At 37.0% G+C, this 13,128-nt stretch overlaps 1 protein-coding gene across 3 annotated transcripts; it reads left to right on the top strand.

Moving 5' to 3' along the window:
* The first annotated feature begins 1,754 nt into the window (after positions 1 to 1,754).
* CUNH7orf25 (chromosome unknown C7orf25 homolog) lies at positions 1,755 to 7,305 on the top strand. 3 transcript variants are annotated; one of them, XM_016118951.2, is made up of 2 exons: positions 1,755 to 1,920; positions 3,043 to 7,305. In XM_016118951.2, the coding sequence occupies exon 2, from the start codon at positions 3,064 to 3,066 to the stop codon at positions 4,327 to 4,329; it is 1,266 nt and encodes a 421-aa protein (XP_015974437.1). In that variant the 5' UTR covers positions 1,755 to 1,920; positions 3,043 to 3,063; the 3' UTR covers positions 4,330 to 7,305. The 3 variants fall into 3 exon arrangements, with proteins under 3 accessions (XP_015974437.1, XP_015974435.1, XP_015974436.1); XM_016118949.2 differs by lacking the exon at positions 1,755 to 1,920 and adding an exon at positions 1,932 to 1,998; XM_016118950.2 differs by lacking the exon at positions 1,755 to 1,920 and adding an exon at positions 1,933 to 2,097.
* The last annotated feature ends 5,823 nt before the right edge of the window (positions 7,306 to 13,128 follow it).

Here is a 13,128-nt window from a genome sequence, read left to right on the forward strand (position 1 = left end):
TAACTTGCAGGTACTAAAGAATGATAAACTGAATTCTGGGCATCCCTCTCAGTGCTTTTACTCTGACTATCATCTTTATTTTCTCTGTCCCTCTGTTACCAGAGAGTGGAGTTCCCTCTCGACGCATTGTCCAGGCTTTTGATGTCTCGAACAAAGAATTAAGCAGGTCACCGAAGTACACTAGATAAGAACAGTTTTATTAGAAGCGATAGTACACTTCCACACATGGAAACAGACCTGAGCAAGAGAAGAGTGGCTCAAAGGTCTGGTAATGGTGCCTTTGGGGTTTTTATCCCTATTTGCTGTGGGTGGTTACTTTTCTTAGAGGAGTGGCCTTCCTCGATTGACAACTAAGATTGGCAGGACTCAGTGACTCATCGTTTGCTTTCTGAGATTGTTCATTCCCAGAAGTTGGTTAGTTATATTAATGAACTTCTGTGCATATGCATCATATTGTAATGATTGTATAATGAGGCTCAGGTGAATTGAAGGTCATTGGGGTCTTTATTGTGCAGGTGCCTGTGACTGGCTGAAACTAGTACCCAATTATCTGCTTACTTTTTTCCTTATATGAGTTACTTTTAGCCCCCAAATTCCCTCTGGCTTGCTTAATTGTGGGCAGACTGGGGCAGACCCTTTCTAGAATAAGATGACCTCAACTTCTTTACAGGCAGACCGAAACCCCCTATCTAATTTTTCTGCCTAACCCTTTTCTAAGAGCCATGAACCCCTTTTATTAGAATGGATGTTGCGTGATAGGAGGGCTCTTCTTTATCTGCTTCCTGCTGAGGAGGATAGTAGTCCCTGCCTATCGGGGTTTCATGGAGCGCTTTCCCTTGCTGCCTTAGTCAGGACAGGGTCTTAGGTATCCTACCAAGGTGCTGCCTCTGTCCCCAAACAAGGAAAAACAAAGATACAAAATCATTAATTAAATCATATATCTAGTTATGTTTCTATTATTGATTTGCCTATCAAGTGGGTAAAGGAAAACAGGCTTTGTTGATACATTTCATAAAAGAAAAAAAAAACAGGTTAAAAGTTATCTTCCTTTTTGGACTCTAAGGGCCCTGTTTTTGACTGAAAGCCATTCCTGCCTTATAATAGGCCGAGGAAAAGGCTGAGTTTCAATGATCCTTATCAATAGGCAGAAGACCTGAGTCACCAGTTTGAAGGTAATTAAGTTTGAGGGAGAGGGTTTTTCTCCAAAGAAAGGAGGAAAGAAAAGACTTAACTAAGTTCATTAAGAATTTTGCAAGCGATGGCCTGTAACGTCTCTGAGTCTCTCAGGATCTCGGTGCCTCTAAGAGACAACGGCTCTGTTTTTGGAGTGTTACCTCTTTTCTAATAAATTTTCGATTCTAACTTTGGCACACATTTTAATTATTTAACACTCCCTGCCAAACAAACAAACAAACAAAACGGTCTTCTCTCTCACTGCAGGGCTTGGTACTCCCCTGCCCCCCAGAAATTTGCCCCGGCCTGAATCAAAATGAGCCTCAAATTTTTCTAAGACAGCCATTGCCTGACATTTGGTATGTGTTTGAGCTTGACAGCAAAAAAGGTGTAGCTGGTTGGAGTAAGAGAGTCGGACTCAGTCCGGAAATTTTCTCTACCAAAATGCACTGCCTCCCACCCACGCAAGGTCCAGCTGCTGATTAGGTGCTAGGGTGTTGAGTCAGCCTGCCTAGGACCCAGAAGATGGAGCTGTGGGCGTCCCAGTGGAAATGCGGTACAGCCCGGTGAGCTCCTCCCCTGAGCCTTTTCTGGCACTGGGCGGCTTCAGGCCTCCAGATTCATCATGCAGCTGGAGCTGGGCGCCATCAACAAACATGGCCGTCGCACTAACGTCAGCGGCGCTGGAGGAGGGCCCAGGCCCGCGCTGTCGCATGGGAATCGCGGGTTCCTTGTCATCTGGCGCGGGTGAGGGAGCACGTAATGCGGGAGGCGCCGAAGGCGGTGGGGCTCGCGCAGGCGGAGCAGCGCAGCCTCCGCAGCGGCGTGAGTGGGGTGGGGGCTGCTCCGTGAGGTTTCTCGGAGGGTCCCAGCCTGGCGCGCGCACGTGCCCGCTGCTCGCGCTCGCGGTCCTAGTCGCTGCGGGTGAGGAGCTTGGGAAGGGAGGGGAGGAGGGAGCTGGGCGCCCTTTTGAGGCCAGGAGAGGACTGGGCCGGCCTAGCGGGGAGGTTAGCTGGCGCCAGCCGGGTTCTTTTTGCCAGCTCTCGCCTACACACCCTGGCCTGGGAGCTATTTGAGCTCTAGCCTCAAGCCTCAAGCTTCCCTGGTGGGGCTCAGCGGTGCAGGTAGACCGCGCAGGGCCTGAAGGCCCAACGCCGGCTGGGAAGGCCACATCGACCTCCGAGCTGCCACGGACTGCACCGTGGAGTTTAGTTGATCTTAGGGCTCTTCCTTCAGTGTGGGAATGGGAGCCAAATTAGTAGGCTCCTTCGGTCTTTAAAATGTGCTGGTTGACGTCAAATGCAGGAACTAGACAGTCTTGAGTCCTTGGCGAGTGTACCATGTTCCCCTGGGTAATCACCGATTAAAAGAGACTCACTAGGAGGAAAAGGTTAGAAAGCTTTAATGTCGGTTTAGTGGAAAGTCTTGCTATGGACAATTTGCTAACCAGCTAGTCTGTGGATATTTTTATTCTAAGCATTTCATCTTGACTTTCCGAGCTTTTATTAATATTTCTCTACAACCAAAGAGTAAGGCTGCTAATAAGGAATTCCTTACATAGTATATTGCCGAAGTAGTGTGTTTAACCCTGACCCCGAGTCATGCTGTGAATCCATGATCTTGAAATTGAAAAAATGAAGGTCCAAAGTGTGTCAGAATCCAGCACATCTAAGGGGATCAGAAGTATAGCTGTCATCCTTTCCTTAGCTATCAGAGGAGGGAGTCACTCCGAAATTAGGCATGCAGAAGCCCAGGTTCCTAGACAAGGACTCCATAAGTTTTGTTGCTAGATTGAAATTTTGTAATCCTTAGGAATTGATTGCCGTAATTTTTGAGGACTGTTTCAGTTTGCTTTGTTTCTTTTCACAGGAAAGAGAGAATGCTCTCAGCATGTCTGCACACTCCATGCTCTGTGAACGAATCTCCATAGCCAAGGAACTGATCAAAAGAGCAGAATCACTTTCTAGAGCAAGAAAAGGTGGCATTGAAGGTGGTGCAAAGCTGTGCAGCAAATTGAAGGCTGAATTAAAATTCTTACAGAAAGTAGAAGCTGGAAAAGTAGCTATTAAGGAATCTCATTTACAGAGCACTAATCTAACACACCTAAGAGCCATAGTGGAATCAGCAGAAAACCTCAAAGAAGTCGTTAGTGTTCTTCATGTTTTTGGTTATACAGATACTTTGGGAGAAAAGCAGACCCTTGTGGTGGATGTTGTTGCAAATGGTGGTCATACTTGGGTGAAAGCCATTGGCCGAAAGGCTGAAGCTCTGCATAATATTTGGCTGGGCAGGGGCCAGTATGGTGACAAAAGCATCATTGAGCAAGCTGAAGACTTCCTTCAGGCCAGTCACCAGCAGCCAGTGCAGTATAACAACCCTCACATCATCTTTGCATTTTACAACAGTGTCTCCAGCCCCATGGCAGAGAAGCTGAAAGAAATGGGCATATCTGTGAAAGGAGACATAGTAGCAGTTAACTCTCTGTTAGATCATTCTGAAGAGCTCCAGCCTAGTGAAAGTGAATCAGATGAAGAGGGCCCTGAACTTTTGCAGGTGACCAGAGTAGACCGAGAAAATATACTAGCAAGTGTTGCGTTTCCAACAGATATTAAAGTTGATGTGTGCAAAAGAGTAAATCTGGACATTACTACTTTAATCACGTATGTATCTGCCCTTAGTTATGGTGGTTGCCACTTTATCTTTAAAGAAAAAGTGCTCACAGAACAAGCAGAGCAGGAGAGGAAAGAACAGGTTCTACCACAGCTAGAGGCATTTATGAAGGACAAGGAGCTATTTGCTTGTGAATCTGCTGTCAAGGATTTTCAGTCAATTCTAGGTACTTTAGGAGGACCTGGGGAGAGAGAGAGAGGCACTATGCTAGTTAAGCAAATTAATGTGGTACCAGACCAGCCTTCTGAGCGTGCCTTGAGACTAGTGGCCAGTTCAAAAATCAATAGTCGCTCATTAACAATTTTTGGGACTGGAGACACCCTCAAAGCCATCACAATGACTGCCAATAGTGGTTTTGTCAGAGCTGCCAACAACCAGGGTGTTAGATTTAGTGTTTTTATCCATCAGCCCAGAGCACTTACTGAAAGCAAAGAGGCTCTAGCCTCCCCCTTACCAAAAGAGTACACAATTAACACTGAACACTAATGATATCCTTTAAATACTGTCATGGAAATAAGTTATTTATACCAAAGGCTGGGTCCTCCCATCTTAAATGGAAAAAAGGGTCTATAGTAAAAATAACTTAGAACTCAAACCAGGATAGTTGATTTATGTTTCTCATCTGTAAAGTCTATTACTTAAAGTAGAAAAAGCACAAAAGACAACCTTATTTATCAAATTCTACATTAAAGCAATCAACAGAAGTACATCTGTGTATCACAATGCTTTTATTTGATTTAATAGGGCTACAACCCCCCTATTAGTAATTGCATTTTATGGAACAGAAATAGCTACACTGCATCTTGCATTAAATATCTGGAGAAAACTGAAGCTTGTTTTTTATTATGTTGATATATCAATTGATAATGGGTTGAGGCTGGGAGGTAATAGTTTATAATTTTAGATTCTAAAGTTATGACCATTAACAAAAAGAAACTGATTGCTATATGTCAGGTACAGTCTGTGGGTATGTTTACAAAGAGTGCATTAATATAGAATAAAATAAAGTGAATTACAGTCATGCAAGTTCCATGGACCTATTGATACACATTTGTGAAGAGGATAGCCAACAATCTCACTACTGCAAGCCTAGAACATTTAAGGTAAAATTTTTGAACAAACTGAAAAGAATTATATAAAACATTTTAAAAGAACTTAGATTTTACTTTACAGTCCCCATACCGCGAATATTTGAATTATGAATCTTGCCTGCCTTGTTCTTTTTGCAAGTGGCGACTGACTTATCAGTATTGTGTCACTCCTATGAAATAGAGACAGGAAGATTCCATACCTGTTGAATGACAAGTTATATTAAAAAGATTTTTATGTCTATATTGTGCTAGGTGCTTTATTAATTTGTATCAAACCAAACAGCAGAATAGGTATGTATTCACCACATTTTAAAAAGTGGGAAATTGAGCCTTAGAGCTTAAGCTGAGTGTAGGAGCCAGTATAAGAAAATTTTGTGTCCTTACGGCCCAAACTTTTTCTACTGTGCCAACTCCTATTTTGTGAGAAGGGAAACTCAATTTATGACCACAATGTTTGATGGGAGGGTAGAATTTGATTATTGGGGTCCATGAACATTTAGAAATTAAATGCAAAATTAGGTTCATGAAGTGATTCAGAGATACTCTGTTATTCAGAACAATTTCCTAGGGGGGAAGGTTGTGATTTGGGTTCCAATTTAACGTAGAGAGGTATGTTTAACTTGCATTTGCAACTTAAATTGTCTAGCATTAGAAATTACACTTAGGCCTTTTGGAGCAGCTATTAAAATACTATTAAGTACGTAGTACTATACTGAGCATCATTATAATAGTTTGGTATGAAAGGTAAATAATTGATTTTTGCTCTAAAGAATTCTTAGTCTGAAATGGAGGTAAACAACTGAAGTATAATGTACTAAATTATCTAAAAGAATTATGTTTAAAATACTAATGTTTAAAATACAGTAAGGTAATAATTCTTGCTATGGGATCAGGAATTTGGAGAGGAAGTGACATTTGAGGGTTATTAGTGTGAGATTTTACGAGGTGTGTACAGGGAGTGAATGGGATAGAAAAGGAAACAAGTGAGTATGAGGGGCTGTTCAGAGTCATATAGACAGTTTATAAAACAGAAGATGAAGCTGAAAAGTAGAAGTTCTCTGAAGAGTTTGGCATTAGAGAGCCATTGGCGATTTTTAGGCAAGTGTGGGCCATGACAAGATCTCAGCAAAAACCTCTAGTGTGAAAGAATTGAGGAAAAGATGGGACTAAAAAGAATGGCCTTGGCTAGAGCAGTGATAATGGAATGTAAAGTCATGGGTTTACCTGAATTCGTTCAAGGCAGAATTGATGTTATATATATTCATTCATTACACATTTTTTGAGTGCCTATATTATGCCAGACAATATGAAGGGCTGAGCTTTAAAGAAGTAGCAGGAAAAAGTTAGATTTCTATTTCTGCTTACTATGAATTGTTACTTAAGAACTTGGAATCTTCGCTAACTAGAACACATACAGCTATAGCACTCTTTGAAGAAATTTTTCTGACGTGGCCACAGCTGTGGTCCCCCAACCACTGTTATCTTTTTCCAGACTTCAGTGACTACAATTTGTAACAATCAGTAATGCAGACAATAGATGTGGACAAATAGGGGGGCACTCGATCCTGGAATGTGAAGAAATAGTGCCTTCTGTAGAAATATGCACAAGCACACATGACCAAAGATCTGCTCTAGCTGATTAAAAAAGATCATATGTAATATGAAGGTAAAAAATGAGGGAAGTAATATTAAAAAATGAGAAAAGAATGTTCAGTTAAACACTGATTAAAAACTCAAAAGTTGAAGGAATCATATAGTTTTAAAGCAAAGCAAATGTCCAAAAAATTATGAAGAGATATTTAATGTAAAAATCATGACTAGGAATTGGAAGTGATGCGGGGAAAGTAAAAGCATGTATTTAGAAGGTAGTCAACAACAACTTCATAATTTTTGCCATTAAAAAGTAGAGCAATATAATTTTGGGCATCAAACAGGACATATAACTGATAGTATAAATTAAATCAAGCTGAATCACTTTCAAGTGAGGGGCAAGAATGGAGAATAATGGAAAATAAAGGGAATCTTGTAAACTTTAAGGCTGACATGCTTCCCTCAGGACTTCTTGCAATTCTAATTAAACATTTGGAACCAGAATATTTTGTAGTTGATACTGTGTTCATTTTGCTGTACACCAGCGGCCATGTGATAGCTGGTTGTTCCACTGTTAGTGATGTTAAGTATTGTACCCTGAACAAGAGCACTCCATTGTAAAGTTATATGATTTTTCCTTTGGGACTAGTAAATTAACTATGAAATACTTTTACACCAATGTAAGTATTTATTTCCCTATTGCTCTTGCACCTAATGATTTTAGCATGCATGATGATTATGACATGAATTATTTCATTAAAAGTGACAAAATGGTAATTTTTCCAATTCTATAATTTTCTTCACATTAATTAGCTATCATTCTTCTACAAGGAAGAGGAAATGGAAAAGGCCCTCTGAGTTAGGGTCATTTGATTATTCTGAAATACAGTTTCTTCTGGAATAATAGGATATATCTTAATTCTTTGTCTCTAAAAGCAATAAAATTTTTGGAGGAAGATTTTATTTTGTGAATATCATATTATACTCATGAATTAGTGTATATACAAATGTGCCCAAATCAATTTTACTTTTTGTTATAATTCATTTTATTTTATTATTTCTTGGTAAGATATTATTTTTTTAGAGTAGTTTTACTATCATAGCAAAGTTGAGAGGATAAAAGTACAGAGATTAATAAAGTACAAAGATTTCCCGTGTACTTTCTGTCCCCTACATACATAGCCTCCCCATTATCAACATCCCCCACCAACATGGCATATCTGTTACCACGTGGTATATCTGATGACTCTACCTACATTGACACATCATATCACCCAAAGTACATAGTTTACATACTGTTCACTCTGGGTGTACATTATAGATTTGGACAAATATATAATGACACGAATCCATCTTTATGGTATCATAGACTATTTTAACTGCCCCCAAAATCTTGTGTGCCTCATCTATTCATCCCTCCCTTCCATCCCCCATTCCCTCGCAACTACTGATCTTTTTACTTTCATCGTTTTGTCTTTTCCAGATTTTATGTAGTTAGAATGATCCAGCCTTTTCAGACCAGGTTTTTTTCACTTAGTAATATGAATTTAAGATTCTTCCATGTCTTTTTATGGCTTGATAGCTCATTTATTTTTAGCACTGAAAAATATTCCTTTGCCTGGATGTACCACAATTTATTCATTTAGCAATTGAAGGACATCTTGGTTGCTTCCAAGTTTTGGCATAAACAGAGCTGCTATACACTTCTGTGTGTGTGGATGTAGGTTATCAAGTATTTTAGGTAAACATTAAGTAGCATGATTGCTGTATTATATGGTAAGAGTTTGTTTTGTTTTATAAGAAACTGCCAAACTGTCTTCCAAAGTGATTGCCCCATTTTACATTCCTACCAGCAATGTATGAGTTTTTGTTGTTTCACATTTTCACTAGTATTTGTTGTTAGCAGTGTTCTGGATTTTGGCCATTCTAATAGGTGTGTAGTGGTATCTTATTGTTTTAACTTGCATTTCCCTGATGACATGATGTGGAGTGTGTTTTCACTTGCTATCCATATACTTTTTTTGTCTGTAAGATTTTAGGCCCATTTTTAAATTGGTTTATTTGTTTTCTTATTGCTGAGTTTTAATCATTCTTTGTATATTTTGAATAACAGCCTTTTATCAGATTTTTTTTGCAAATATTTTCTTCTATGCCTTTTTTTATAATTCTTTTGATAGTGCTTTTTGCAGAACAGATATTATTAATTTTTATGAAATCCAGCTTACCAATTATTTCTTTCATAAGTCGTGCCTTTGGTGTTGTATCTAAAAAGTCATTGCCATACCCAAGGTCATCTAGGTTTCCTCCTATATTATCTTCTAGGAGTTTTATAGTTTCACATTATATATTTAGGTCTGTGTCTAGATTCACTTTTTTGCACGTCCAGTTGTTTTAGTATCATTTTGAAAACATTATTTCTGCTCTATTGTGATTGCTTATGCTCCTTTGTCAAGGATCAGTTAACTATATTTATAGAAGCTAATTCTGGGCTCTCTATTCTGTTCCACTGATGTATTTGTCTAACTTTTAACCACCAATACCACACTGGGCTTTTTTCAGCTTTATCGAAGTATAATTGACCTATAAAATTAAAATATATTTAAAGTGCATATTGTAGTGATTTGTTATATGTGTATATTGTGAGAATGCTCCCCCCCCATCTACTTAACACATTAGTCACCTCATATGTTTATCTTTTTAGCAAATTTCAATTATACAATATTGTTTCCAAATATAGTGGTATCAACTATATTGACTGTAGTCACCATGTTTTACTTTAGATCCTCAGAACTTATTCATCTTATAGCTAAAGTTTGTATCCTTTTAATGACCTTTCCCTATTTCCCCCACCACTTGGCAACCACTTATCTATTCTCTTTCCATGACTTTGACTTTTTAAAAAAATTTTAGATTCCACATATAAGTAATACCATGAAGTCTTTTGTTTTTCTCTGTCTGGTTTATTTTACTTCGCATAATGCCCTCAAGGTCCATTCATGTTGTTGCAAGTGGTAGGATTTCCTTCTTTATCAGGATAGAAGACTATTCCACTGTGTGTATGTATATATATAGAAATGCAAACCAATTGAATGCAAACCAAATGAATGGATAAAGATATGGTGTATGTGTGTGTGTGTGTGTGTGTGTGTGTGTGTGTGTGTGTGTGTGTATATATATATATATATATATATATACATACACACACCATATCTTTATCCATTCATCTACTGATGAACATTTAGGTTGTTTCCATATCTTGGCTGTATAATGCTATAATAAACATGGGGATGCAGGTATCTCTTTGAAATTCTGTTTCATTTCTTTTGGATATATTCCCAGAAATGAAATTACTGATTCATATGGTAGTTCTATTATTATTATTTTTTTTAGGACCCTCTATATTGTTCTCCATAGTGGCTGCACCAATTTACCTTCCCACCAACTGCTCACAAGTGTTCTCTTTTTTCTATATCCTGGCTTGTTAGCTTTTGTCATTTTGATGATAGCCATCCTGACAGGTGTGAGGTGATATCTCACCTTAGTTTTGGTTTGCATTTCCATAATGATTAGTGATGCTGAACACTTTTTCAAGTACCTGTTGAGCATTTTTATGTCTTCTTTGGAAAAATATCTATTTAGTTCCTCTGCACATTTTTTAATTGGACTATTTGACCTTTTTTTAAAAAAAAAAGATTTTGAATTGTATGAGTTCTTTATATATTTTAGATATTAACCCCTTGTCAGATATATGATTTGCAAATATTTTCTCCTATTTACTAGGTTGTCTTTTTACTTTGTTGATGGTGTTCTTTGCCTTCAGAAGCTATTTAGTTTGTTGTAGTCTCATTTGTTTATTTTGTATTTGCTTTTGTTGCCTTTGCTGTTGGTGTCAAATCCTATAGCGGTCATCTAGAATTTTGTTCTTGTTATTTTATTTTATTGTTTTAGCTAGGAATAATATCATCTTACTTAGAAGTAAATCGATAAACTTATTATACTTTTCTTTTTCGTTTTCCTTTCTCCTTTTTTAAGTTGTGTTGTTTCTACTTTGTCAGAGATTTTAATGTTTGCATACCCTTCTTTCACTCTTATCCCTATCTTTGTTTTAGTCTTAAATCTTCAGTTACATATATTAAATACTCACTGCTAATTTTTCTTTTTTACCAGTTTTCCCAGAAATCAGATTCCTCAAAAAGAGCTTATGGGTCAATATACCTTGAATTTTTGCATGTTTAGAACTGCTTTTCTGTAGCTTTGATATGCAAAAGAAGCTTGCCTCACTTCACACTTTCTTTTCTTTTTTTCTTATAGATGTTCCTATTAGAGAGGAGGCATCTGAAAAATACAAAGGAATGGTCTTTCAGAAATGACTAACTCAGTGGGTTATAGGTTAACCACATCCTATAGATCTCTGAAAGGCCTTCTGGAAACTTGTCCCAGCTACAGGAGAAAGGATCTGTAAATAGATAGGACTGGGAGTCTGGAAATTCCTTCCCCTTTGCAGCCCCAACCTGAAACTCCCCCTCCCATCCTGAGTTAGGAAGTGCACGTATAGCCTTAGACAGGAATATGCGCCCTTGCATGAAACACTACCGGGTATATCAGTTGTAAGGAATCTAACAAGAACGAGCTCATGCCTTTTGCCTCACGTGCTCCTCCGGCTTAATAAACTCTCCTTTCCCTAACAAAGTTGTCTGACGGTCCAAATTTCTCTGACAACACCTACATAATGTTCTTAGAGGAAACATCCCTGTCAAGAAATCTGATACCAACTTGATTTTCATCTCTTGGTAAGTGATTTGGTCATTTTCCCTAGAAGTTCTAAAGACTATTTTCTATAAATTATAGTAACTTGTTAGAATATATATTGGAGTCTATTTTTTTAATATATGTGCTATATCTTTTTCATATATAGATTCAAGACCTTTTTTCCAGAAAAGTTTTCTTGAATTATAGTTTTATATGTTAGTTATAGTTTTATTATATTTTTCTTCTTCGGGTATTCTAATTACATTTGTGTTAGATTGTTTCCATTTCTCTGCTTTCATTTCTTGGCTTTTCTAATTTGTGATGTCTCTTGTAATACTTTTTAGTTGTTCTATTCTACTGTAGGCATCTAGTAATTTAATCTATATTTCTGAGATGCTTTGTCTTTTTCTCAATTTCTTAAACTAATTATGTTGTCAGTTCTTTCCTTCTTGTTATCTGTTTTATGAGATGTTATTTAATATCTTCAATTGCTTATTTAATTATTCTTCTCAATTAGAACCAGTTCCCCCAGAAGTAACTATTATTCTGATCTCTGCACATATATAAGTCTTGTCTTTTTTCACTATAAATGAAGTAGTACATTATGTATTCTTTTGTTTTTAAATTTTTTACTAAACATTTTGTCTGGAAGATTCATTAATATCAGTGCATGTAGGTAGTTCATTACCTTTTCTTCCTTTATAAAATTCTACTGTATGGAAAAATTGATTTTTATTCTAATACTGATGGAAATTTGATTTGTTTCCAATATTTGGTTATTATAATTAAAGTTGTAATGAATATTGTTTTATGTCTTTTATAGGGCATTGTACTCATTTCTGTTAGTTATATTCCCAAGTGTGTTGCTTTTAAGTTTCTATTATCTTTTTTTATTGAGTATTCATTTAATTTCAAAATGGTGAAAGAGCATAATGTATGATTTCAATAATTTAAAATTCATTGAGACTTGATGTATGAACCTAGTTATGGTCTATTATATGGTCTGTGGTAAATATCCTATGTGCTATATATATCAAAAGATATATCTATATCACATATCTATATCTGTTTATATATATCAACATTGATATATAGTCATGTGCCCTGTAACAACATTTTAGTCAACAACGGACCACATATATGACTGTGGTTCCATAAGATTATAATGGAGCTGAAAATTTTCTATCATTTAGTGATGTTGTAGCCATCCTATGTCACAGCACAATGCATTACTCACATGTTTGTGGTTTGTATATTGACCATACTTTTATCATTATTTTAGAGTGTACTTCTATTTATGAAAAAATTTTTACTGTAAAAGTGTTACAGATTTAGGTCTGTGAACCCAGAAGAACCAAGTGGCACTCAGCGAACTAAGAATCAAAGGAGGTTTATTTACACTGGCAGGCTCAGAGGAGTCACGCTCCAGAGTCTGAGCCCTGAACAAAGACAGGCAGGTAGATTTATATATTGATTACTTCCGCATACTTACTTGGTGGTCTTTTGTTTCATGTGCCTGGGAAAAGTAGTGTTCTAGGGAGAGGAGGTTGTTAAAATTCCTCCAGGAAAGGGTAGCCATCTTAGATTTCTTTACATTTCCCATATCATTATTATATGTGTATCTTTCTCATAAAAATTTTCACAAATTTAGTGTCTAAAACATAATAACAAGTAAGTAGTCTTTTATTCGATTCATAATAACTACGTTTACTGTAAATATTATCTGTAAAACAAAACTGACAATTGAAACTATAAAAATAAATTTTGTTTTTTAATAAAAATTAATTGAAGAATTAAGGCTTCTTGATAAAGTAGAGATCTTAACTTTTTTTATTGGGGAAAGATGGACTTGATA

The sequence above is a fragment of the Rousettus aegyptiacus genome, unplaced genomic scaffold, assembly GCF_014176215.1.
Source record: "Rousettus aegyptiacus isolate mRouAeg1 unplaced genomic scaffold, mRouAeg1.p scaffold_m13_p_13, whole genome shotgun sequence".
In the NCBI taxonomy this organism is placed as follows: domain Eukaryota; kingdom Metazoa; phylum Chordata; class Mammalia; order Chiroptera; family Pteropodidae; genus Rousettus; species Rousettus aegyptiacus.